This window comes from Schistosoma haematobium, chromosome 2 (assembly GCF_000699445.3).
Source record: "Schistosoma haematobium chromosome 2, whole genome shotgun sequence".
Classification (NCBI taxonomy): Eukaryota; Metazoa; Platyhelminthes; class Trematoda; order Strigeidida; family Schistosomatidae; genus Schistosoma; species Schistosoma haematobium.
In genome coordinates this window covers 10839001-10865278 of record NC_067197.1, presented here as the reverse complement: position 1 = coordinate 10865278, position 26278 = coordinate 10839001, and the positions used below count along the sequence as shown (strand labels likewise).

At 38.9% G+C, this 26278-nt stretch overlaps 1 protein-coding gene across 2 annotated transcripts; it reads right to left on the bottom strand.

Annotated features, from left to right (window-relative positions):
* Positions 1–310: 310 nt before the first annotated feature.
* On the bottom strand, positions 311–26278 carry MS3_00006182 (uncharacterized protein). 2 transcript variants are annotated; one of them, XM_051214302.1, is made up of 10 exons: positions 26120–26278; positions 25904–26087; positions 25726–25868; positions 25630–25688; positions 25409–25597; positions 25280–25376; positions 23005–23122; positions 8952–9062; positions 6868–7040; positions 311–5358 (listed from the first exon to the last, which is right to left on the bottom strand). In XM_051214302.1, exons 2-10 carry the CDS (start codon positions 25952–25954, stop codon positions 5346–5348), a joined length of 954 nt encoding a protein of 317 aa, XP_051067459.1. In that variant the 5' UTR covers positions 25955–26087; positions 26120–26278; the 3' UTR covers positions 311–5345. The 2 variants fall into 2 exon arrangements, with proteins under 2 accessions (XP_051067459.1, XP_051067460.1); XM_051214303.1 differs by lacking the exon at positions 26120–26278 and having other exon boundaries at positions 25280–25597; positions 25904–25983.

Genomic DNA, 26278 nt, shown 5'->3' with positions numbered 1-26278 from the left:
AAATCATTCCTAATTAATAGAACTACTGCCCCTCCTATACGCTTCCGGATTCTGTCTATTTCTACTAACGCAAAACCCTCAAAATCAGGTTCCATTCTATCTATAGGACGCGTCTGCCAAGTTCCTGTTGCTGCGATTATGTCTGGCCTTGTAGAGTCAGTCTGTACACCCAGTTCCGATCGCTTATTGAGCAAGCTTCTGGTATTGGTGTAACAGACCCGAAGCCTATTTAATTGGCTTCGTGTTTCACTCAGAGTGGCTTCGGCATCATTCTCTGTCGAAGACTTGCAACCCGAAAGTTTACAGTGTAGGGCCAGTGAAATGTCACTGAGCCCTAGCCAAATCATCCGACAGTTGGATCACTGAATGTCGAACAGATCGTCGCTCCCTGCCAAGGTCATGTACAACCAACGCGCATTAGTTAATCATACGCCATGGACTGGCCCATGCGGCAGTGGTCTTACTTTCGCTTGTATCTACCTTAACTAATATATTTCTGTGATAACGTCCTCTGTGTTGTACAGTCTTCAAAGCATCTATGGTACCGTGATACGTCAATGGGGTAGTCCACGTAAGATGCTGACCACAAGGTGTGACTTCGACATTAGCTAGTTTGTCACACCATTCATGTCTAACTCGAGTAGGCCTCCAATCATTTCGACATAGATCATCTACGCTGGTGATCTACACTGGTGAGCAAGACTTCGAATAACGCAACCTATCACTATAATCTTTATTATTGTATTCTATACTTATTCTTCTTCATTTTTATCATCGCCTATGTTAATCTGTTACTGTGAACTTTCGTTGCTTCATGTCAATGTTGATTAGCATTTAAACCTAGATAATTCGTTCAATCGACAGAACTAACCAATCAACTACGATTATAATCGGCTATCGTGGTTCTTTAACAAGCATTAGCAGCATGTAAATGCTCCTGTGTAATATGTCTGTTAAAATATCAACCACTCGTGAGTATAGCCACAAGGCAACACGAACGCATATCTCTTTGTACCTTATCCACTGGTATAAATAAGACAAGATAAACTATCGACTATAAATTCATCTTTCTGCTTAACCACTATCCACTAGAATGTTCTGCTTTTTTACCACTGCCTGCCTAATTTCCAATTGCTGAGTTCCATGGCCAAACAGAGGATACGAATGCTATAAATTTACGGTGAGTTTGAACTATAAATTTCCTGCGATCTTAGATCTCGTTTAGACTGTTCGTCAGTCTACAATGCTGTGTTAATCGAAAAATTTAATCAACAGTACCTCGTACATAATCCAGATTCAAACTACTGCCTACTTCATATCTTCATTACTGAGAGGCAAGAGTAACCCAGGCGAGTTTCATAATTTCATTAGATTATTTCGTACTATATTTATGATGCGTGATAACATTTCGTAGTTGCTTTCACGTAAACTAGTCATATATTCTGTCACTGCCGTCAAGTTTTAGTCGAAATCATGTACATTTATGACTCGTTAGTCGACATACTGTGGTAAAACATATTGCATGTACACGAGCACGCTTAGTCCATGTCCCAAGTACACATGTTGTCGTACTTAATATGTCACTTAATGCTAGGTAATAAGCTCTTTGTATCATCCTTTTACGAAATGGCCACGTTACATGGACCCTCTAAACCTTAGTTACATTGGTGGTTACCATTTTAATTAATGTTTATTATACCCTTTGTATTTGCTATTAATTCACACGGGTAATCATGGCTCCATTTCCTTATTACACGACAGTCATTTTAATTCTATTTTCGGTTTATTTACATGCGATACGGGTTCGGAAAATATCTAAACGTCCTCGAAAATTCTCCACGAACCCAACCATAGTTTTCGTATATGTTTTTATTCACACATCCAACTGTTACGCTAATCATACCTAAACGAACGTTCAGTGCAACTGTCAGTATACGTAAGAACGATGTTATTTAGACTTGACATTGTAACACATCTGAACTATTGTAGTTGTTCTATTTCGATGTCGTACTTCATTTTATGAAGTATTGTTTCCTCGTGGCTGTTATTTAACAGATGATTCCGGTACATCAATCGGCTGTTCAACTACTCGACGATTTACAACCTGTCCAGTTCAATTGGTGGTCTGACGACAATATCATTCGCGCGAATCATCAGTTTATGCAGTCGAGCGAATCTCCTGCAAACTGAAAACGATATTGTCGCCTCTATCCCAACACTGACAGCGTTTTTCACGGGTATCATTGACATGAGTCCAGAGTGACACTCTTGGTTTCTTATGTTCTTTTCGATATTTTTCTGTTCACTAACCGAACAAACACGCAGCATTCACCGTTTATCATCTTTTAGAGACTTCATCGTGCCACCTTTGCTGTGGATTTGTAGCCTTCAACCCTTACTGACTGTAACAGCAGTCATGGACTTTTCAAACTGTGACTACAAGTTGGTCAATAGCTTCGCACAACGAAATCACGACCACTCTTCACTGTTATACTTCTGTACTTACGGTTAGTCTGTTAGATATAGATATAACTAGAATTTGACACTAATTAATAGCTGTCAACGACACTGTCCGACTTACAACTTTAAACTAATGACAGTACAAATATGGATATCGATTGATAATACACTTATCCTACTATCGCTATAGCATCATTACTCTTGCGGCAGACTTAACGTTTGTCATCGGAGGAACTGAATTACTTGTCAAGGCTATATATTTCAGCGCGACTTGATAGAACAATAAAACGTTTTGTTCTTTTCATTATTTCTATGGTTAATCGCTTTACGTTTAACCAACGTCCTAATAACATATTATGACTCGCTGTTTCGCGACCAGTTTCTGCCGCCTCCTTTCCATTTGTTTTACAGATAAGCAATACCTGGAGGATTTATAATATTCGTCTGGCACTCTCCGGCGCGCGACTGCTCCCAACATGTTTGGTACCGATTCAAACGGCCGCTGAATCTGGTGGGGGAGTATTGTAGGGCCAGTGAAATGTCACTGAGCCCTAGCCAAATCATCCGACAGTTGGATCACTGAATGTCGAACAGATCGTCGCTCCCTGCCAAGGTCATGTACAACCAACGCGCATTAGTTAATCATACGCCATGGACTGGCCCATGCGGCAGTGGTCTTACTTTCGCTTGTATCTACCTTAACTAATATATTTCTGTGATAACGTCCTCTGTGTTGTACAGTCTTCAAAGCATCTATGGTACCGTGATACGTCAATGGGGTAGTCCACGTAAGATGCTGACCACAAGGTGTGACTTCGACATTAGCTAGTTTGTCACACCATTCATGTCTAACTCGAGTAGGCCTCCAATCATTTCGACATAGATCATCTACGTTGGTGATCAACAACAGCTTTTTTGTCCTTTTGGCCAGCGTCTAACCTAAGTTGTAGTTTTTTTCGGCTTCCCGTCTTTTTACACAGTCTGCCAGAGGCAAGACCTTACAGACGAAAACTCCTGAACCCTTTAATTTATGTCCATTCTCTAAAAATAATTTCCGTTCATTAGGAGATTTGATTACTACTTTAAGCAGCCTGGTATGAGTTGTTTTTAAGTTTACTTGACTACCTAATCTATACACCTTTAGCTAGGTGACTCCGGATATATTTTGAAGCATAGGTTGACTTAGTAGTTCTTTTATCAACCCAATATCATGCTCGAAACGAGTTTTCGATTCAGAGCTTTCACTCTCTTAGACCCTATGAAAAATAACTGACTTGTCACTATGATCAGTCTTCAGTATCTCGACCACATTTAAGGATGGTAAGATTTTCTCTTATGTCGTTATGTAGGTTCTTGCTTACGACCTGTGCCTATTCGACAAATTTCGTTGGAGTAGCAACTACAGTTACGTCAAACACATTGTAAGATTCCGACTTTACTAAACCGGTTGAAAGACGCAGGTGTCAAATTCGTGCAAACTTTGTGGTACTAGCCTTTGCAATAAATATAAATCGTTTTGCCTCTTTCAGTTTGCATTCCTCTCTGATACGGGACTTTTCAGTCTTTTGCGACGGGAAGTGTCAAGTGAAAATACTGTCCTATAATTGTTCTGTGTATCAGACAGGATGGATGAAATTATTTTGAAAGTAAAACTGCTTGAAAAGAATGGCAGTCCCGAAGATCTCTCCAAGACATAGACAGTTCTCATGAGTTAAACCGTGCTCACGAACAAAGCTAATAAACGGGAGAATTGGACGAAGACAGACCGCTGTGGTGTTTACTACTAATAAGCACTCACATATTCAACCTAACTCAGACAGCATGTGACTGTTGAGTTATTTTCACCTTCGGAACAGCCGTCTTCATTAAGATCCTGATCCTTAGCATAAATGTATGTCTCATTTTGATGCCCTTGTATCTCTACGATTATGCACTTATCGATTACTATTTCTCTACCTAACTCCTGTATCTTTTTCATACTATATATTATTCGTTTTTGAGCTATATTAACGATTGTAATTAGCAGTCAGACCAACGGTAAACAGGACTTCGTATCATATTATTAAACCTATCTCTCACAACGATTATTCGGAATAATGAGTAATGTTCGTTCAGTTTGGCTCATCATTTAAAACGCACATACACAAATCTTCTGCTGCCGTTTATGCCTAGTGTCACCGGTTGTGTGGAAAATACTTAACCGCAAGTTATTTGTAGTCGACTTCTGGTCTTATAATGCATGGCGACGAGTGGTTTCGATGTGTTTGGGTTGTCATACATTACAAGGGTAATGTATAACGACATCATTCCTGAAGTTGGATGCTGTTTAACGTTAAAATAATGCTCTCTCATAGAAAATGATAACAGTGACAAGCATGATGCTGCACATGGTTAAGTGGGACTCAAATAACCGTTTAATCATACTCTGTAGATAAACAAGTTCATAAAACAGTTAGCATCCACGCCATTTTACCGTAAACAATAACTGGAATAACACGGTGATATACCTCAATCTGAAAATATTGTCACAAAGAACTTCATATCTTCAACTAATCTTTGAAACAGGTGTCAGTCATGTATTTCCGCACCGAACGGAATTACACTATCACTTAGGAAATTAAAAACTACTTCGATAACGTCAAACCATAAAGTTCTACTGATAGCATGAATAGGCTGAAAATTTATAGCGATTGACAAACATAGCTCTTCCCTGTGGTATTACAAAAGTTATGATGGCATATTAACGAAATTCAATAAATTTTAAAACAATTATTACAGAAAAAATGTATGTAAACGGTCTAACGGATTGTACAATAATATATTAATTAAAAAACTAGTATCACAGATACACGTTGAGAGGTGTAACGTACGAAAAATGCTTCGATTCAGTGTTTAATTCTATAATCATAAAATATAGAAAAATAGAAGGACATTGTAGCAATGAAAAAGACAATTGGATACGTAGACAAAGTACACAAAAACTAAAACAAGGAATCTTCGAGAAAATGACCGTTTAAAACACCCTTTTAAGGCTTTACAAATTTAAACATGTACATCTTTAATAACTAGCGTGGAAATGTTACTAGTTTCACAGATACCTATTGCGCTTCATCAGCCCACGATTGTAGAAATACACTCATTTCACTGAATATAGTTTTCCTACATTAGAAAATCACTTAACGTTGATATTAACACAAACATGAGAACGAATTATCTCCGTCACACAAGAAGCCCTATTTGTCGGGTATCTCAGGTATATTGAAATCACAACACGAAAATTTTGGTTTTAGACCTTATGGAACCAACTACATTAATAACCGACTGAATTACAACATCCAATGACATTTTACCTAAATCTTTATTCTGTTTATAGTACAACCACTTTTGAAAATGAACAAGATGAGTTATTACTTTCAGGCTGCGTAACATAAACTCAATAATCCGTTGGTGTCGACCAGCACATTTGAACCACTATTTGGATGTTAGGTGAACAAACTCATTTTTACTACACTTCCATCGAAAAAGTGAAGTAATGAAGAACATAGGCAAAAAAGAATTGGAGAGACTTTTGCAGATTGTTAGACTATATTATTCATAAAGAGAGACGAGTATTTGAACGATATTCCTGTTATCAAGATGCATCACACGTAGAATCAACTCAATACGCATATTGATCATGTTTACACCACTATTATACCGCAAGGTTCCGGATACCAAGACCAAGAATGTACACTGTACATTTAATTAGTGCTGAACGGTTAATGAGTTTTTATTGCAAAGTGATTACTAGTTTATATGAATTATAACTAGTCGTATTACAATAGTGTATTATTAACAGTCGATTTAAATAATTCATACAGGAGATACAAAATGCACTCCTAATCACATAACGATACACTTAGAAATTCAGGCTAACCAGTAGCTTATTTTTAAAGATTTATAACCATACTTTTAATTTTCCGTCAAAAGGGGTCATGAATTTCAACCACCGATATAGTAATACCAACGCAGCTGCTTTAACTAAAGTAGGTAGAATGGAGGTTGAACATGTGACGTATACTGATAGGATGATGAATAATTCAATTACTAAGAGATTACTTCTGTTAAAATAAACAGAATCATTACAGAATTCGAACAAGTTCTTTCAAAGTTATTAGGCCTGCTTTATATAGATAGATGAAATCAAGCTGTTAACCAGGTTGTATTTAAATAACTGTGTTTAAAAGATTATTAAGTAGTCGAGCTGTGCAAATATAATTACACTACATAAAACAAGTTTTCTTATCCTTATACAAAATGAATTGAACTAGACTAGGAAGAGTGGATTTACATTTTCAAACTGTCCATTCTCAAATACACTTTGTTCTCAATCAAAAAAATAATTGTGTGCATGTGCAGTGAACTTACAATGTATTGTTTTCATACAAAGTGGAATTGTTAATTTCTATAACTGGTCCAGGGATTATATGACGCACGCTACCAAAAAAGTCTGTAACAAGTACGCGACGTATATCACGTCTAAATAAATCAGATCGAGTGATAACAGTTGATTGACATAATGAGAAAGAGCATAACTGGGACTAGGTTACAAAATAAAGAAGTAAAAACACAATGCAATTAATTTGTATAGCTAAATAACTGACTTAAGTACGTTTACTGAGATACATAATCCGCTTGTGAAAAAGCTAATAAGTCTATAGAGTCTATCACAAGAATGTATCGATCAAAGTTACTCCATGTTGTAAAGATACGACGAAAAATCAGGAAGCAACATTAGACAGAAATAAAATAAACACTCAGTAATTATATGATCGAAATAAATGAGAAAGTAAAGGTGGATTCATTACCAACACTGTAATTTACCCAATGAGACATCCAGTCATTGGTTACAACCACTGTCAAAATAATATTGAAACAGCTTAAACTGTTCAAGAACAATTCATTCAAATTGTTTTAATTATATATAGGCTATTTCTTTAATCTCGAACAACAATCACGTGTCACGGAAAATGACAGTTGTTGATAATGCTCTTAAAAAATGTAGGAATTATCATATATGCTAATCTTTTCAGTGTACCATATCATGCTTCGGCACAGAGAAACACAGCTTACAAGATGAAGAGCAAAAGTTGAATATGAAATTAACAGCAAGAAAAATAACTGGATGAAACTTAGTGAATACATTTGTTGCAGTGTTTAAAACATGGTTGATTTGCCTGGATTTTACATCTTCAATCTCCAGATAGGCGTTGGGTAGTTAAGGGAGATGAAAAGTTAGAAATTATATTTATCATCGTAATCGCTGTAGATTTAAGAACACCATCTGTATATTGAAACAGATCCACACCGCACTCAAGGACTGGACATCATTAGGGAATGATGGTAAATCAGTTGATGAGGTTGTGAATCTTCATCGACTGAGATGGTTGGGCCACGTGTTACGTATGCCTGAATACCGATTACCACGACGTGCAATGCTATCCGGTATTGGAGATGGTTGGAAGAAAGTTAGGGGCGGCCAAACCAAAACGTGGCATCAGTGCTTGAAGTCACTAACTTCTGGTCTGAGCCATGTTGGTAGATGCAGACTACTTGATTGGGGTCCGCGTGACTATCGTAACCAATGGTTGGAGACTATTGGTGACATGGCTCAGAATCGATCACAGTGACGTAGGTGTATACACTATCTTCTCTTAAACTAAGATTAAAACCACCTCATATCTTTCTTTCTACGAACTAATTCTTTCTTCTTGTACTATATCCTTATTGCAATCTTTCTTTCATATATTACCACCTCTGAATTAACTACTTTTATGAATCCGGTGTCCATCTTGTTGTGTTAATGACGTATGGCAACTTGGACCGATGCATATATGTGCCTGGTCCTACGTTGTAGCTGACTGACTGACTGACAAGGACTGGACACTTTGTGAACAATGGTCATTCCATGAGGCTAAATTAAAAATTCTAAGTTATTCACGTAGTGAGTAGAAATCTACTAAAAACACAGACCTGTTGCCTTATTTGAACTGCTGAAACTTCCACAACACATATAAACCAAGCAGAACTGTGTGTACAAATGAAGCAATTAAATCGCTTCACTCATTTTCAATCACCAAGCTAACTTCCAATCCCCCCCCAACACAACTTATTTCTATTCACCTGTTTTTCTTATCAAACTTCAATATCAAAATCTGTCTTGTCATGATATAAACTCGTTTTTGCAGTTTATTATTCCTATCAATTTTTGACGTTTCGGTAAAAATCAAGCTACTAACTACATTACTAGTCATTTTATGAGTATAACATTCATTATGATGAAAAGTTTCACCAGCCCTTACGTTTTAGTGATAAGAGTGACAACTAACAAGGTTAATATAAGGAATAGTAAGATAACCATCAATTTTACTGTCGATTGTTTAATCTAGCACATAAAGCTATACGGAGTTCTCAGCACAGAAACAAAAAGCTATGGTATAATTTAAACTTACAAAATCATACAATGTTCTTTTGCTCGAAGGAGTAACAGACTCCAAAAACTGAAACGCATAGTAAGAATATCGATCAGAAACATAGGTCCCAATTTCGCGATCCGAATGGAGCTGAATGATAAAAGTGAGAATATTTTTGCACAGTATAAAATGAGTTGTCATACAAATATGATTAAATTTAAAGGGAAATCTTAATTCCAACCACATCCAGTCCAGCAGTCTGTATGAAGGGAAATACATGAAAAATTCTTACGAATTTAGTCAAGAAAACTGATGCTTAGACAATATTGCTAACACTAGTATGATTCAATAAGTGAGAAACATCACAACTGTATGACAAAACAATTGCAAATTAACCAATAAATTTATAAATCTAAATCAAATTAAACAAGATGTGTAACAAGTACATACAAGCTATGTACTTCGAAGTTCAGAGAGAAACTCAAAATATCTACTAACCATTCAATTAAGGAGGGAAATTATACTTGTGAAAATCTCAGCGATCGAACTTAAAGTAAATTCAACGTTTTGTTTGGCAATCTGGCCCAGCCTTTTTGAAGGAAATAAAATCAAACATCAAAATTGTCGAAAATAAATAGTTCACAGGTCAAATTTATAATAAACAAGTTATTCAATCACGTTAAAAATTTTGAAATGGAGATCTACTGTAGTGTGTACGAGATATTTGGTATTTGAAATATTCCCATATTATAAATTTAGAACAACATAGACATAAGCGAACAATATTGTTTCCGATTAGATCCTCATCAGGCTTTACTCTAATATACAGTAATATTTATATGCATATATGAAATTATTAAACCAATCAAGGTAGTTTATAAGTCAACGATAACAATGAAAACGATTATATAATAAGTGAAACGTGAAAAGTACAAATTGAGGGTGTGACAACAGGTGCATTAGTTTTGATAAGAATAATAAAGGTTCAAACCAATGTTACATAATCGGAAATAGGTCAATGATTAGGAAAATATAGAAACTGAGATAACAATTATAAAATTATAAGATGACGTAATAAGAAATGTTCAGATAATTGGACCATGAAACGTATAGTTGAGAGAAAATAAAGTGGTAGGAGGGGGTGATGAAAAATAATGAACGAAGAGAAAGTTAGAAACAATAAATAAATTCATTTATTACTTAAGGCCAAGGGAAAGATAAGGGTGTTACAAATTTCTTCTGAACACAAAGACTTGGCTTGTTGGCTCGGATTCCTATAGCTTCTGCTATGTGTAAGAGACGAGATCGAACACCATAAGGAAAACTAGTGGGAATACGATAACTAACTTTGAACGACTTTTTTCTGTCCACTATATGACCGCTATCGATCAAGTGTGATAGAGTCAGTCAGCTACAACGTAGGACCAGGCACATATGTGCATCGGTCCAGGTTGCCATACCGCATCAGCACAACAAGATGCACACTGGATTCATAGAAGTGGTTAGGTCAAAGGTGGTAATATATAAGAGAAAGTTTGCATATAGAGATAAAGTACAAGAAGAAAGAATTGGTTCGTAGAAAGAAAGATATGAATCGATTTTAATCTCTTAGTTTAAGGGAAGACAGGGAGTGTATACACCGACGCCATTGTAATCGATTCTGAGCCATGTCACCAAGAGTCTCCAACCATTGGTTACGAAAGTCACGCGGACCCCAATCAAGTAGTCTGCATCTACCAACATGGCTCAGACTAGAAGTTAGTGACTTCAAGCACTGATGCCACGTTTTGGTTTGGCCGCCCCTAACTTTCTTCCAACCATCTCCAGCACCGGTTAGCATTGCACATCGTGGTAATCGGTGTTCAGGCATACGTAACAGGTGGCCCAATTATCTCAGTCGATGAAGATTCACAACCTCATCAACTGATTTACCATCATTCCCTAATACCCTGCGTCTAACATCACTATTACTTACCCGGTGATCCCAGCAGACGCCAGCAATATTTCTAAGGCATCTGTGGTCAAATACTAATAGCTTACGAGTGTCTTCTACTCTTAATGGCCATGTTTCGCTGACGTAAATTAAAACAGAACGGACTGCCGCGCAGTATACTCGTCCTTTTATTGATAGACGGATATCTCGCCTTCGCCATAGGTGACGCAAGTTGGCAAAAGCCAAACGAGCTTTTCGAATCCGTGCTGAGATTTCGTCCGATACCAACACATTGGGGCTGATCAGACTTCCAAGATAAGTGAAGTTGTCAACGCGTTCGACTACTTCACTCCCTATCCTTAGTTCAGGTGTTAACGCAGACCAGTCCTGAAGCAACAACTTGCATTTAGAGGGAGAGAAGCGCATTCCAAACATCCTGGCATTGTTGCTCAGTGCTACCAGAAGACTCTGCATTTTGTCAGCGTCTTCACCAAACAGGACTATGTCATCTGCGTATTCTAAGTCGATAAGTGGACCTCCTGGTAAGAGATCAATACCCGAGAATTCAGTCGACGAGAAAGTTATTTCCATCAGTAGATCTATGATGAAGTTAAACAAAAATGGGGAAAGTGGACAGCCTTGACGGACACCACATGAGGTTGCAAAATCAGATGACAGTTCGCCATAAGCTCTGACTCGACTAATAGTGTTCGAGTAAAGAGCCTTCACAAGGTTTATGTACTTCTGGGGTACGCCTTTCAATGACAGACACTGCCACAGAATCTCGCGGTCTACGGAGTCAAATGCTGCTTTTAAGTCGAGAAAGACCACCATTGTCGGACGTCGATAAGTATGCCTGTGTTCTAGAATCTGACGAATGGTGAATATGTGGTCGATGCAGCCACGACTAGGTCTGAAGCCAGCTTGGTTCTCTCGTGTTTGCAGTTCACGAGTCTTAGTTAGGCGTCTGATAATTATCGAGGCTAGTATTTTAGATATTATATTAGTTAAACTAATCCCTCTGTGGTTGTCACAGGATGATTTTGACCCTTTCTTATATATTGGGACGATAAGTGATTGCGACCAGTCAGATGGAATAACGTCTAACTCCCAGATCTTAGCTAAAATATTAGTCAACCTAATCGCTAAAATTGGACTACCATCCTTAAAGACTTCTGGAGCCAATCCATCTGGACCAGCTGCCCTTCCTCGTTTCAGATTAACTATAGCCTTTTGAACTTCAGCAAGAGTTGGGGGACCTACTTCAATGTTCCATTCACACTGTCTGGGAATGGAGGGTAGTTGTAGAGTAGCTGAAGGCCAGCTGAACTGTTCTCTGAAATGTTCCGCCCATCGTTCTAAACGCCTGGACTGGGAGCAGATGAGTGTATCGTCTTTTTCCGATATAATCTCACTTACACTTGACTTATTAATTCCAGTTTCTTTTATTAGTCTGTAAAGCTGTCTTGTGTTCCCTATAGTCGCCGCCTTTTCCATCTCTTTTGCTTTCGTTGCCCACCACTGCTCACGGTCGTTTCTTAGACTTTTTCTTAACCTAGATCTGATTTGTTGTCGCTCTTCATCATGTTCGGAACCTGATGGGACGAGTTTGCGAGAATCCATCAGTGTGATAGACTTTGAAGAAACCCAATGGTTCTTTGAAACTCTGTGGTTTAAGTCGCTAATAGATGTCACTGCTGCTTCCACAGCTGCTTGTATTTCATTACAAGCAACATCTGGGTCAGCCTCGTCTTCAGAACTATCTAATCGTGACCTCAGTTGTTCCTGGAACCTACTTTTGGTTTCCTCGCTACTCAGTTCGGTTCTAATGGGTCTTTATACTGTGGCTTTTTTGCGTCCAGTGAGGCGCAAGCAGATGCGTGCCCGTATTAGGGCGTGGTCGGAGTCCAAGCAGGTACTCCAGAATGAGCAACAATCTTGTACCGACCCTCTCCAACGATGACTGATGGCAATATGGTCTATTTGAGTCCATCGTTGGTTTGGTGCAGGCGGTCGCCACGTTAGACGATGTCTCTCCTTATGCTTAAAATTTGTGTTTGCTAAAAATAAGCGATTGTCTGAGCACAGTTGCAGCAGACGGTCACCATTATTTGTTCGCTGTGCCGGAATGCTAAAATATCCACCTAAATGCCTTTCCGTTTGGTTTAAGCTACCTATCTGAGCATTAAAGTCACCCCCTACGAGTACTATGTTTGAGCGTTTAGCTTTCTGAAGAAGTTCGGACAGCTTTCTGTAAAATTCATCTTTCACATCATCTGAGCTGCAGTCAGTGGGAGCGTAGGCAGAAACGACGAAAAGGCAACGACGTGTGTCCCTATCCTTCCGAGTTTTTACGGAGCCGTTTAGCCGAACAGCACATAGACGACTGTTGACGGGGATCCACTCTAGCAGTGCTTGTTCCGCCCTCATGCTTAGTGCTATGCCTACACCTGCCAGTCCACGAGAACTGGCCATCGGGTCACCAGATACATGTAGGGTGTATCTCGTTGGCTCTCCGTTTTGCCGAGGTGAGGTCAAGTGAATGACCACACTGGAATCCTGTATGCGTGTTTCGGAGACACAGCATACATCAATGGAAAAAGATTCTAGGGTTTTAGCCAAGGAAGCCTGCTGACCGATTTGACATAGAGTGCGTACGTTGAAAGCTCCAATATGTAGTTTGGAGCGAGGTTTCAGTAGACCTGGGACAGAGTTTTGAGCACTAGAATCGTTGGCTATGGTGACACTTGAGGAGGAAGCCGAAAGAGGAAGTTTAGGGTTGAAAGTCGATGTAGGAGGAATAATAGGAATTGAAGAGGAAGGTTGATTATGAATACAATGGTCTTGGGTGCTGTTAGAGGTATGAGGGCGGTTATCACTTCCCGGTTGCCCACACCAAGGAAGGGTTCTTCTGGAGGTACCTGAAAAGGAAATTGGATTAGAGGCGGTCTCAGTGACCTGAGAGCGAGACCGCAGTGCCCAAGGGACAACTGCTTGAGGCCGGTCGCGCACGGCCTTTTTGTGGAAGGTTTTTGACGTGTTAGCTCCGTTCTTCAAAGGGCCTTACAACCGGAGACGGATATCCGTGGGATAAGGCGAGGTGTGCATTTTTAGGGTCGACCTTTTCCAACCCCACCCCTCCTTGTGGGAAGGCAGCATCGCTGTTATGCTGGTTGTCCGAGGGAAACACCTTACTGCTGTCACACCTCTGTACAGTCAGCAGTACGACTTCGCCTTCGGACCTTGGGTTTGTTGCTTTTAGTCTTACCGCTCTTCAACCGACCTGTCTGACATGGTAGGACCTTGAGGAACGGTTGTTCCAGCCAGTATAGCTCGGTTGCTTCATCACAATAGGCAAGCCCGACCACCACGTTAAGGTAGCAACAACGGTCGGGAAGTGTGTTAGAACCGAGCTGCGTATTGCTTTGACGTAACCCCTTCCTAACCACGAAGGGAGGTGTTCACTAACTCGTTGGTTCAGTTGCCTGGTAGTGCGCCCAATATAGCTTTCTCCACAGGAGCAGCTGAATTCGTAGATACACATAGAAGTGGCATAACCAGGTAACTTATCCTTCAATTGTGGAATCACCATCGATCGGGTCGAATACGATAGGCAGAGGTTGGCAGCATTAAATGTTCTCTTTACTGCTCTAGTCAACCTATCCCGTAATACATCGCTAGCTAAATCACCATTGAATTGCAGCTTTAAGAAAAGCGGTTTCTTATTAGCCGTCAGAGTCACAATTTTCTTGTTTTGTACCCGCAAGTGTTTCTTCAGGAAAACCAGTGGATATCCCAATTCAATCAAAATATTATGAATGTGTTGTAATTCCCTATCAATTGTGTCGACTGAACATATCTTAAGAGCTCTAATTGCAAGACATTTGACTAAGTTTCTCTTATAATGAAGAGGCACAAAGCTTGAAAAATGTGTGTATTGGCTTGAGAAGAACCTTTTCTATACACACCTCTGCTGATAGAACCATTTTCTTTTCTACTTAATAAAACGTCCAGGAAATTTAGTTTGTTATCTATTTCCTCTTCACATGTAAATTTAATAGCAGGATGTTTGTTATTAAATAGTTCCAGTAGTTGTTCTTTTCTAATGTTCTGATCGGCAATGATGAAGGTGTCATCAACGTAACGACAGTAGAAGTCCAGTTTATCGATAACCTCTTTGAGAGGTCCGTTTTCTAGTTTCGCCAGAAAAAAATCCTCAAGGATGGGACCTAGTGGTGAACCCATCGCTATACCATCAATTTGTCTATAATATGTGTTATTTAAGACAAAATAGACATTCATTGTGCATTTTAGAAGTAATTCTTTAAGACTAACCTCAGGAATTCCAATATTGATTTGTTTTTCCTGCAGTTGTTGGCACACAAAATCGATAGTCTCTGTTAACGGTACATTGGTGAACAGGAAGCAACATCTAAAGATATCATTCGTTTACCATTTAAATTTATATGTTCCACTTTAGAAATGAAATCGAATACGTCTTTCACGCTTCTGTTGACGACTAATTTGTGTAAGGGGTTTGGGATACGAACTAGCCACTTTGAAGTTTTATGATAAGGCGAATTATACATATCTAAAACTGGGAGAAGAGGAAGACCTGTTTTGTGAACTTTAGGTCAACCATATAGTCGCGGTGTGTTCGATCCCGTAGGCTTGAGTGAGTCATGTATGTCCGGAGTAAGAATACCTTTATTTTTAAAATTCCTTCAGTGAGTTAGTCAGCAATTTTTCTGCCTTCGTATTTAAGTCCTTAACGTCGTTGAGTTTCTGAAATTTTGTCGGATCATTCAAAATCACGTTCGTTTTATTAATGTAATCAGCTTTGTTCATAAGAACTAGCCCGCCTCCTTTGTCCGGCTTGCTTATGATTATAGTACTGTCGTTTCTAAGTACTTGTGAAGCATCTCGGTGCTGTTTGGTAAGTGGAGTTTTCACTGTACATTTACTATTTTTGTATTGTTGGCAGATGTCTACCAACGTGGTCTTAAACCTGGTTAGTTCATCAGGAGAAGTCGGCACCAAATCTGATGTTCGTGTAAATAAATTTTCAAACTGTACGTCTGTATCTAGTTGGTTTATTTTATTACTGTAGTCACAAAGCCTAGGGCCGAGTGACAATGCCTCTAATTGCAATGTGTCTAACGTAACACTAGGGAATAAACTAACTCAGTCACTGGAACCTCATAAACGTGAAAGAAAATTTCCTATGGACCCTGAGCGGTACGTTCATAATTTCTCTAGTGTTACGTTAGACACATTGCAATTAGAGGCATTGTCACTCGGCCCTAGGCTTTGTGACTACAGTAATAAAATAAACCAACTAGATACAGACGTACAGTTTGAAAATTTATTTACACGAACATCAGATTTGGTGCCGACTTCTCCTGATGAACTAACCAGGTTTAAGACCACGTTGGTAGACATCTGCCAACAATACAAAAATAGTAAATGTACAGTGAAAACTCCACTTACCAAACAGCACCGAGATGCTTCACAAGTACTTAGAAACGACAGTACTATAATCATAAGCAAGCCGGACAAAGGAGGCGGGCTAGTTCTTATGAACAAAGCTGATTACATTAATAAAACGAACGTGATTTTGAATGATCCGACAAAATTTCAGAAACTCAACGACGTTAAGGACTTAAATACGAAGGCAGAAAAATTGCTGACTAACTCACTGAAGGAATTTTAAAAATAAAGGTATTCTTACTCCGGACATACATGACTCACTCAAGCCTACGGGATCGAACACACCGCGACTATATGGTTGACCTAAAGTTCACAAAACAGGTCTTCCTCTTCTCCCAGTTTTAGATATGTATAATTCGCCTTATCATAAAACTTCAAAGTGGCTAGTTCGTATCCCAAACCCCTTACACAAATTAGTCGTCAACAGAAGCGTGAAAGACGTATTCGATTTCATTTCTAAAGTGGAACATATAAATTTAAATGGTAAACGAATGATATCTTTAGATGTTGCTTCCCTGTTCACCAATGTACCGTTAACAGAGACTATCGATTTTGTGTGCCAACAACTGCAGGAAAAACAAATCAATATTGGAATTCCTGAGGTTAGTCTTAAAGAATTACTTCTAAAATGCACAATGAATGTCTATTTTGTCTTAAATAACACATATTATAGACAAATTGATGGTATAGCGATGGGTTCACCACTAGGTCCCATCCTTGAGGATTTTTTCTGGCGAAACTAGAAAACGGACCTCTCAAAGAGGTTATCGATAAACTGGACTTCTACTGTCGTTACGTTGATGACACCTTCATCATTGCCGATCAGAACATTAGAAAAGAACAACTACTGGAACTATTTAATAACAAACATCCTGCTATTAAATTTACATGTGAAGAGGAAATAGATAACAAACTAAATTTCCTGGACGTTTTATTAAGTAGAAAAGAAAATGGTTCTATCAGCAGAGGTGTGTATAGAAAAGGTTCTTCTCCAAGCCAATACACACATTTTTCAAGCTTTGTGCCTCTTCATTATAAGAGAAACTTAGTCAAATGTCTTGCAATTAGAGCTCTTAAGATATGTTCAGTCGACACAATTGATAGGGAATTACAACACATTCATAATATTTTGATTGAATTGGGATATCCACTGGTTTTCCTGAAGAAACACTTGCGGGTACAAAACAAGAAAATTGTGACTCTGACGGCTAATAAGAAACCGCTTTTCTTAAAGCTGCAATTCAATGGTGATTTAGCTAGCGATGTATTACGGGATAGGTTGACTAGAGCAGTAAAGAGAACATTTAATGCTGCCAACCTCTGCCTATCGTATTCGACCCGATCGATGGTGATTCCACAATTGAAGGATAAGTTACCTGGTTATGCCACTTCTATGTGTATCTACGAATTCAGCTGCTCCTGTGGAGAAAGCTATATTGGGCGCACTACCAGGCAACTGAACCAACGAGTTAGTGAACACCTCCCTTCGTGGTTAGGAAGGGGTTACGTCAAAGCAATACGCAGCTCGGTTCTATCACACTTGATCGATAGCGGTCATATGGTGGACAGAAAAAAGTCGTTCAAAGTTAGTTATCGTATTCCCACTAGTTTTCCTTATGGTGTTCGATCTCGTCTCTTACACATAGCAGAAGCTATAGGAATCCGAGCCAACAAGCCAAGTCTTTGTGTTCAGAAGAAATTTGTAACACCCTTATCTTTCCCTTGGCCTTAAGTAATAAATGAATTTATTTATTCTGTTTCTAACTTTCTCTTCGTTCATTATTTTTCATCACCCCCTCCTACCACTTTATTTTCTCTCAACTATACGTTTCATGGTCCAATTATCTGAACATTTCTTATTACGTCATCTTATAATTTTATAATTGTTATCTCAGTTTCTATATTTTCCTAATCATTGACCTATTTCCGATTATGTAACATTGGTTTGAACCTTTATTATTCTTATCAAAACTAATGCACCTGTTGTCACACCCTCAATTTGTACTTTTCACGTTTCACTTATTATATAATCGTTTTCATTGTTATCGTTGACTTATAAACTACCTTGATTGGTTTAATAATTTCATATATGCATATAAATATTACTGTATATTAAAGTAAAGCCTGATGAGGATCTAATCGAAAACAATATTGTTCGCTTATTTCTATATTTGGTATTAAAAGTGGAGAAATTGTGTTAAGATATAACAAGTATATTTAGAAAATTGTAAATTTTCGGGTTGTAAGACTTCGACAGAGAATGATGCCGAAGCCGCTCTGGGTGAAGCACGAAGGCACTTAAACAGGCTTCGGATCTGTTACACCAATGCACGAAGCTTACTTAATAAGCGATCGGAACTAGGTGTGCAGATTGACTCTATAAAGCCAGATATAATCGCAGTAACAGAAACCTGGCTGACACAGGCTATAGATAGTATAGAACTTGATTTCGAGGGCTTTACGTTAGTAAGGGCCGACAGAACACAAAAGCGCAAAGGAGGGGGAGTAGCTCTATTCATTAGGAATGCTATCCCATTTACCATTATCGATAGTGTATCCCATGAGAGTGGGACGTGTGAATTAGTTAGTCTTCGCTTAAAATGCAAGGGACAAGAGCTGCTGATTGGTTTGGTCTATCGCAGTCCAAGCTGTGAGGCAAATGAGATCCTGTTAAGCAGTCTCAATACTTGGTCCCAAAGTGGTCGATGTCTAATCCTAGGGGACTTTAATGCACCTATGGTAGACTGGGAAAATCTGCGAACTGAATCGTCAGAAAATTCCTTCGAGCAGGAACTAGTTGATGCGGTTATCACATGTGCCCTAGTGCAACATGTGAAAGAAGCGACTAGGTACGACCCGGACACTGAATCATCCTTATTAGATCTTATACTGACTCACTATGAGGATGATGTTGCGAACCTCCACCATATGCCACCCTTAGGTAAAAGTGACCACGCAGTTTTAACTTTCGACTTCCATATAACTGCCAGTCATGAGGACGCGTCAGTCCAGTCCAGACCCAACGTCTGGAAAGCAAACATACCAGACATCATGCACTCAGCATCGTTAATAGATTGGACAATAGACCCAGAGTCCTCCATTGAAACGGCCTGGGACGCATTTCGAAAATCATACTTAAAAGTTACCACACCTCACATCCCTTGGACTATACCAAAGGGGCCGAAAAACTCACCACCATGGTTCAGTAGGGAGGTCCGTATCCTTCTCCGTAAGAAAAGGAAAACGTGGGATAGATTTAGGTTACTGGGGACTGATGAGTCAAAATCTCAGTATCGAAAGGCTCGGAACACTTGTGCCTCGACCCTCCGTAAGTCTAGAAAATTGTACGAAGAAAAACTTGTTAAGGAATCCATAGAATGTCCTAAACGCTTGTATTCCTATATAAACCAAAGGACAAGGAGAAAAGGAAATATTCCTGCTCTATGGGGAGACAGTACTGCTTCATCATTAGTGGAGGACGACTTTGGTAAGGCTCAAGCGTTCTCGAACTACTTTAGCAACGTGTATACCATAGAAGCACCCTTCTCGTCAGCGTATACAGATCCCCCATACATACACTGGATAGCGTGACTATTAAAGAACTCGATGTCTTTGGTCTGCTAAATAAGCTTGACATAGGTAAATCCACGGGGCCCGATGAATTACATCCTAGGCTACTGAAGGAATTATCTAACTTCGTTGCGAACCCTTTAAGTACATGCTTTAACCTATCCGTTACGCAGGGTCGCTTACCGAAAGATTGGAAAAACGCCATAGTAAGTCCTGTCTTCAAAACAGGCACGAAACACAAACCTGAGAACTACCGCCCCGTTAGCCTAACTAGTGTGGTTGTTAAAATCTTAGAAAAGATTATTCGGAAGGAGCTGTTTAAGTATCTCGATAAAAACCGGATCCTCTCGGAGAAGCAGCATGGCTTCAGAATAGGTTATTCTTGTCTCACTAACTTATTAGTGGCTCGTGAAAGCTGGTGTGCTCTTAAGGACCAAAAGCTACCTGTAGACGTCGCCTTCATTGATTTCAGTAAAGCTTTTGATAAAGTTCCGCACAACCGGCTGTTATATAAGTTAAGACATATCGGGATTGGAGGTAATTTATTGATGTGGATAAAAGACTTCTTAGTTGGGCGTCAACAAAGAGTAAGGGTGAACTCAAAGTTATCTAGCTGGGAAACTGTGCTTAGTGGAGTGCCCCAGGGTACAGTTTTGGGGCCAGTGCTATTCCTCTTATATGTAAATGACCTTCCTTGTCTCCTATCATCATCGGTTTTGCTATATGCTGACGATGTCAAGATATGGAGAACGATACGATGTAAGAGTGATAGCTTAGAACTTCAAAATGACCTGAAGAAGTTATCTGAATGGTCTCAAACATGGCAGTTGCCGATAAATACTTCCAAGTGTGTTGTGATGCATATCGGTCATCAAGGCACAGATACATATACGATGAATAACACTGAGCTACCTGTCGTCCAGACATATAATGACTTAGGAGTTATCGTTAGTCAAGACTTAAAGACTACTGCACACTGCCGTGCAATAGCCGCCAAAAGTTTTAGAACGTTATGGTCAATACGTAGGGCTTTTAGTCATGTCGACACTAAGACGTTTTTGACTTTGTATACAGTGTTCGTTCGTCCTAAACTTGAGTACTGCATACAGGCGGCTAGCCCCTGCTTTAAAAAAGACAGTGAGCTTCTGGAAAAGGTTCAAAGAACGGCGACTAAGCTGGTTCCCGCAATAGCGAAGCTTCCGTATGAATCTCGACTGGCCAAGCTGAACCTTTTCCCGTTGTCATATCGCAGAACTAGAGGGGACTTGATTACAGTCTACAAATTGCTTAGTGATAAATTTGCACCTAACATGCCCTCATTTTTCTTGTCTTCCAAAACAGAGAATTTACGAGGACACTCCAAAAAAGTTCATAAGCCGAGAACAAATTACTTGTCAGCTGACTATCGACTTTCCCATCGAATCATCAACGAGTGGAATTCACTACCTCAGCACGTCGTTGAGGCTCCATCCGTCGACTCTTTCAAAAGAAAGTTGGATCAACTGAGAGACCACCATTGCCAGGACTAACATAGGCCATCGAGCCTCCTGTCCTTCCCAAACTGAAACTGAGATCTGACGCCAGAAAAATGCATCGACCATGTCGTCTCGGATTAGAAATTTATTGAAATTAGATCATTTGACGGATGATATGAATCAAACATGTCACACCATTCATCATTTGAGGATAAATAAAGAAATAAATGTTCACGTTATTGCGTCGACCACGTTGATTTTTTATTGTATATTCGGACTAACCAATCGATTAGAACAAGTGAAAGTGATTGTTATTGTCGAAGCGATGAATAAAATAAGGTGTAAAATTAAGTTGATTGTATTCCATCTCTCATATAAATATTGTTTGGGTTTGCCTATATATGTAGGACTCCAGCCGATGTCTCTTTGTATAAAATAAAACCTTTTGAAGGATTCTAGTGTCACTGGAATAAATTATACATCCGGACTCAACTAAATCTAGCGGTATCACTGACTTGTTTCTTAACTTTCCTTCAAGTCATTTGAGGATTAAGGAGTATGCTTCACACTCAAATTTTGCTGTAGTTGTTTCACTCACATATACAGCATTACAGTCACTACATTTGAACATATATGCACAATTTTGTTGTTTTTCCTTTAATATTGAGTTTCTAACTCTTGCTAGTTTAGAGTATTGTATGTTTGGAGGAATACTAATATATCGTAGAATTCATAGCAGGAAATACATCTATGATACACCCTAGTTGTATATAGACATTGTTTTTCATCAGCATTTTTGGTACAGTCAGTTTTTTGTCCGTAGTTTCGGTTCAGTACGTCTTGCAGCCATTTCATTTCATAAACATGTAGGGGCTGGTACTATGTCAAGTCCACAGAGGTTATTCTAACCTCTAGACAGATCGATCTATTCATTCTTTTCAAGCCGCATTTTTACCCTGTCACTTATTGGTTTATCAACCTTGACTGTTTTTATATGAGCGTATTAATGTGTGTACATTTCTTATCTCGTCTGTAACTTAATTTTTTGTTGGATTATAAATCGAGTTGGCTCACTCGCCTTCTCCACTGCGCGTCATTTAGTTTAGCTTCTCTCTCTCCTCTTCGCTCCGTCTCCTTTATTGGCTGATCAGATCAACGATTGTATGAAATATACGTATTCAAAAATTCATTGTTCACCAACTTGATTTAAGTCGATGATAACATACGAGGATTGGCGACATGTATATTTAGATAGCAATCAACATACGATAAAATCGGAGTCAGATTTATGGTCACTAAAAACCCAATTTAACTACACAGAAAAACGTATATAGATAATTTGTACGACTGAATTAGGGAAAATACTTCGGAACCTTCTAACCACCTAAGTCAAAATGATGGATTACATTTCAAAACATTTGGTAGGGTGGTAGTTAAAAGAGAACTGTGTAATAAGAAAGTCAGTAAATCTTAATCAATGAAAAGTGGATGCAAATATGAGTTGAAGCAAGCTAATATTCTCAGTGTTGACTGAGACAATTCATATCAAAATGAATGACAAGTAGACCGTGCATAAAGAATAAAGCTTCAAGTATCGCCTTGAGAAATATCAACTTGAACTCACAGATAATGATTCTTCTCCTATAGCACTGCTACCGATGGCTACTACATTAGGCGAATAAAACAACTTGCCCATTGATTCAGCTTGACATGTATCGACAATGAATAGTAATTCATGATACCTATTTAGGAAATAAGTAGATTTAGTGGTTAATAAGTTGAGCAAGAACGTTTTAATGACATCAACTTCAAGGCATTTCATAAAGAAAAACCTAAAACGAATCGTCAAGTTGTGGTATCAGGTGTGAATAATAGATGGTTCTAAATCCTAAGAAGACGAGACTTATTTTGTGGTCTTCATACAAGAATTTCTAGCCCCATAACACACTGGTACGACCGAGGATGAGGAAAGTCTGTCAACCTCCTCAGAATGCTCTCTCATATGGCACGGAGTACATCTCCACAGGTAGGGAAATCCTACTTACATGCGAGGTTGTGTATAAAACTATCTCCCCTTTTGGAGTATTAATCCGGACTCTCATTATGCCATTGTTTGTGTTAATCTTACGTTTCAGTGGCCAAAAAAAACTTAACTTCCCCAGCAAATCCATACGAAGGTGCCACAGAGTCCCTGAATAAATGTACATGGAACAAGCTTTTTGAAGCGATAGATGGGGAAAGAATATACAGTACTTCACTAGTGTTGAATACGTGCCCAGGATGGACAAAAGACATCGATTGCGAGACTTCCTAAAGGCATCCAATCCTATCTGTCGTGCGATTTACACTAGTGTGCGAACGTTGGAGGCCGGTTCAAATGGCACACATGGTTTTAGAAAGGTTGGTTCAGAATTCGTGTTCGGTAGTAACCTTAAGATCTCGACGAGTCAGTGACTTGAGATCTTTTAGATGGGACAGGATTCCCACCACAGGAGAGCTGCTGTATGAGTTGAGAAATAAATAAATACATAAAGTGGGAATAAAAGGGAACAGACACGTAACGCAATGCAAAATAGAAACGAATTTTACCGGAAAGCTGAGAGTATAGTTCAAGAGAATAAGAATTGAATCGGACATGATTTTTTCCAGTTGTAGTCATCATTGGGTTTGTGCCCGGGTGCCCAGATTGAAGATGGTTTACTTAGGAGGATGCTCTATACAAGTTGATTTAATCTTGATTAGTAAACTCGAGATCTCAATAGCACGAGATTTTAAGACTTGACTATTCGGAAAGTCATGATAACAAGTCCTTGAAATAATCCTGAAATTCAGAGTTTTTCAGACTACGACAGATTTCTCAGTCATCCGATCGGAATTCTTGCAGACTCATACTCGTTTCTTGTGACACCCTGCAGCCTTTTTTGAGTCTACCATTTTGAATGTGTAAGTGTAAATTTGGAAGTTCTGGGTTATCGATACAAATGATGTCGAATAAACAGCTATAAACATGCTGGCGTTTATTATGAGTGCTTATGAAATGGCTAATAGCTTTACTTAATCGGTAGTGAGAATATGCTTATTTTTGAGGGGCTAATACTTCTATATGTTGCATATGAAGTGAAAATTAGTATCTTTAACAGCCAGGAACATAAACAGTATGCAAAAACGACTAATTTGTCATTTACGTAATAGTAACATCTCCAATGACAGACTTGTACATAATAATGCTGCCGTTTACAATAAAAAGTGACTCGGATATCCTGGAAAAAGTACAGAGGGCAGCTACCTGTGCAATTCCAGAACTCCGGGGTTCACCATACAAAGAGCGGTTTGAAAAGCTGGGCCTCTCTACTCTGTCCTATCGCAGACTAACGGGAGATCTAGTATTGATGTATAGAATACTAAGAAATGATTTTGGACCTAATATATTCTCTTTTTCTTCTCACTAGATCGGGACATCTCAGAGGACATAAGAGTATAAAAGCGAAGAACGAACAAAATACCCGTGACATGCAGGATTTTATACCGAGTCATCAATACTTGGAACCTGTTACCCGAAGCAGTGGTGTCCGCACTTTCAATTGACTCGTTCAAGAAAGGCTAGGCACTCACAAAACCATACTAGAAAAAGAATAACATAGGCATAAGGCCCTGTCCTTACTACACCAATCTGAGAAACAACTAGTTGAACTTTTGAACATTAAACAGGGTTAGTCAAATTGTTAAATTTCAATATTAAACCCATAAACTTAGATCAGCACAGTAAGCAGTCACAGAAGTGTAAAAATTTAGTCCTCGTTCTGCCATAAATTAGACCGCTGTAACCAACAGATAAAACAGTGCCTTTGAAGAGTATGGACTCAACTTTTCAAGTTAAAAACTGATAAATCCAGACTCACCTACGTTTTTGCCACATCTGTTCAATCGCGTCGGCCAGTTCACTGTTAGAAAGCTCATGATCATCTTGAAACTTAAGGAAACCATCACCACCATGGCCTGAAGCCGGAATTAAAGCTTTTAGGAACTACCTGTCATATATATTAGGATATTACTGTGCTCGTCAGTATTGAGGCGCTTAGAAGTAGGTGTCGAAGGAGGTAAACGCCCAGTTAATACACGAATGAAGTTTTCTACAGTAACTTCGTAACCACGATAATCAATCTCTATCTCTTCGCCATACAAATTTACCCGACTGTAAGGACTGTTGAAGATTGTTGCTAAGACCATAAGGGTGCGTCAAATATCTTACCTGGTCTCGGATTTCTCGAGCTACAACTTGCATCATCAGCCACCATCAAAATAATACGGCTTTTAAGATGAATAAATATAATAATAAATATGATACCTATCTGGTATTCCGAGGCGCTTGATACTTCGATAAATTGAAAGGACATTGCTTATATGTCGATAGTTGAACCAGAACCGCGAAGTATCTACAAGAACAGCCCAATTTGATGTGTGTCTTCCGTACGACAAGCTAATACTTGACTGAAGTTAATTTATACGTTTAGTAGCCAACATACCAACAAAACAGAGAAGATACAGTAACAAAAATTCAACCAGCACCATTTCATTCCGAAAAGGTTCGACGACCTTCAATACTGGCGCAAGTAACTGCGGCCTTCAGTCTTCAGTAATAAGGATAGGAGGTCTGTCGACCTATATTAATCTTTGCAGTTTGCAGTACTGTGGAGGTTCAATCTCGTCCTGAATATATCAACAGAAGGTGCTGATATTACGTGTTCCGGTAGAGAATTCCAGTAATTCACTACTCAATGCAAGAAACGGAACTCCAGACGTAAACGATTTGATCACGGTTTTTGAACTTTCTTCGAATGTTCTCTCAAATGATCGGTCCTAGACGGAAGCAAGAGATAAGACATGTTAATACCAAGGTC

Excerpts from the sequence above, each read along its gene's own strand:
- MS3_00006182 (XM_051214302.1), bottom strand. The coding sequence starts at position 25,954 with ATGAAATGGTGCTGGTTGAATTTTTGTTACTGTATCTTCTCTGTTTTG. Across the intron at positions 25,377-25,408 it reads TATCCTAATATATATGACAG|GCCATGGTGGTGATGGTTTC; the intron begins GTAGTTCCTAAA and ends TTCCGGCTTCAG. Across the intron at positions 23,123-25,279 it reads CAGATGTGGCAAAAACGTAG|GTATCATGAATTACTATTCA; the intron begins GTGAGTCTGGAT and ends TTTCCTAAATAG.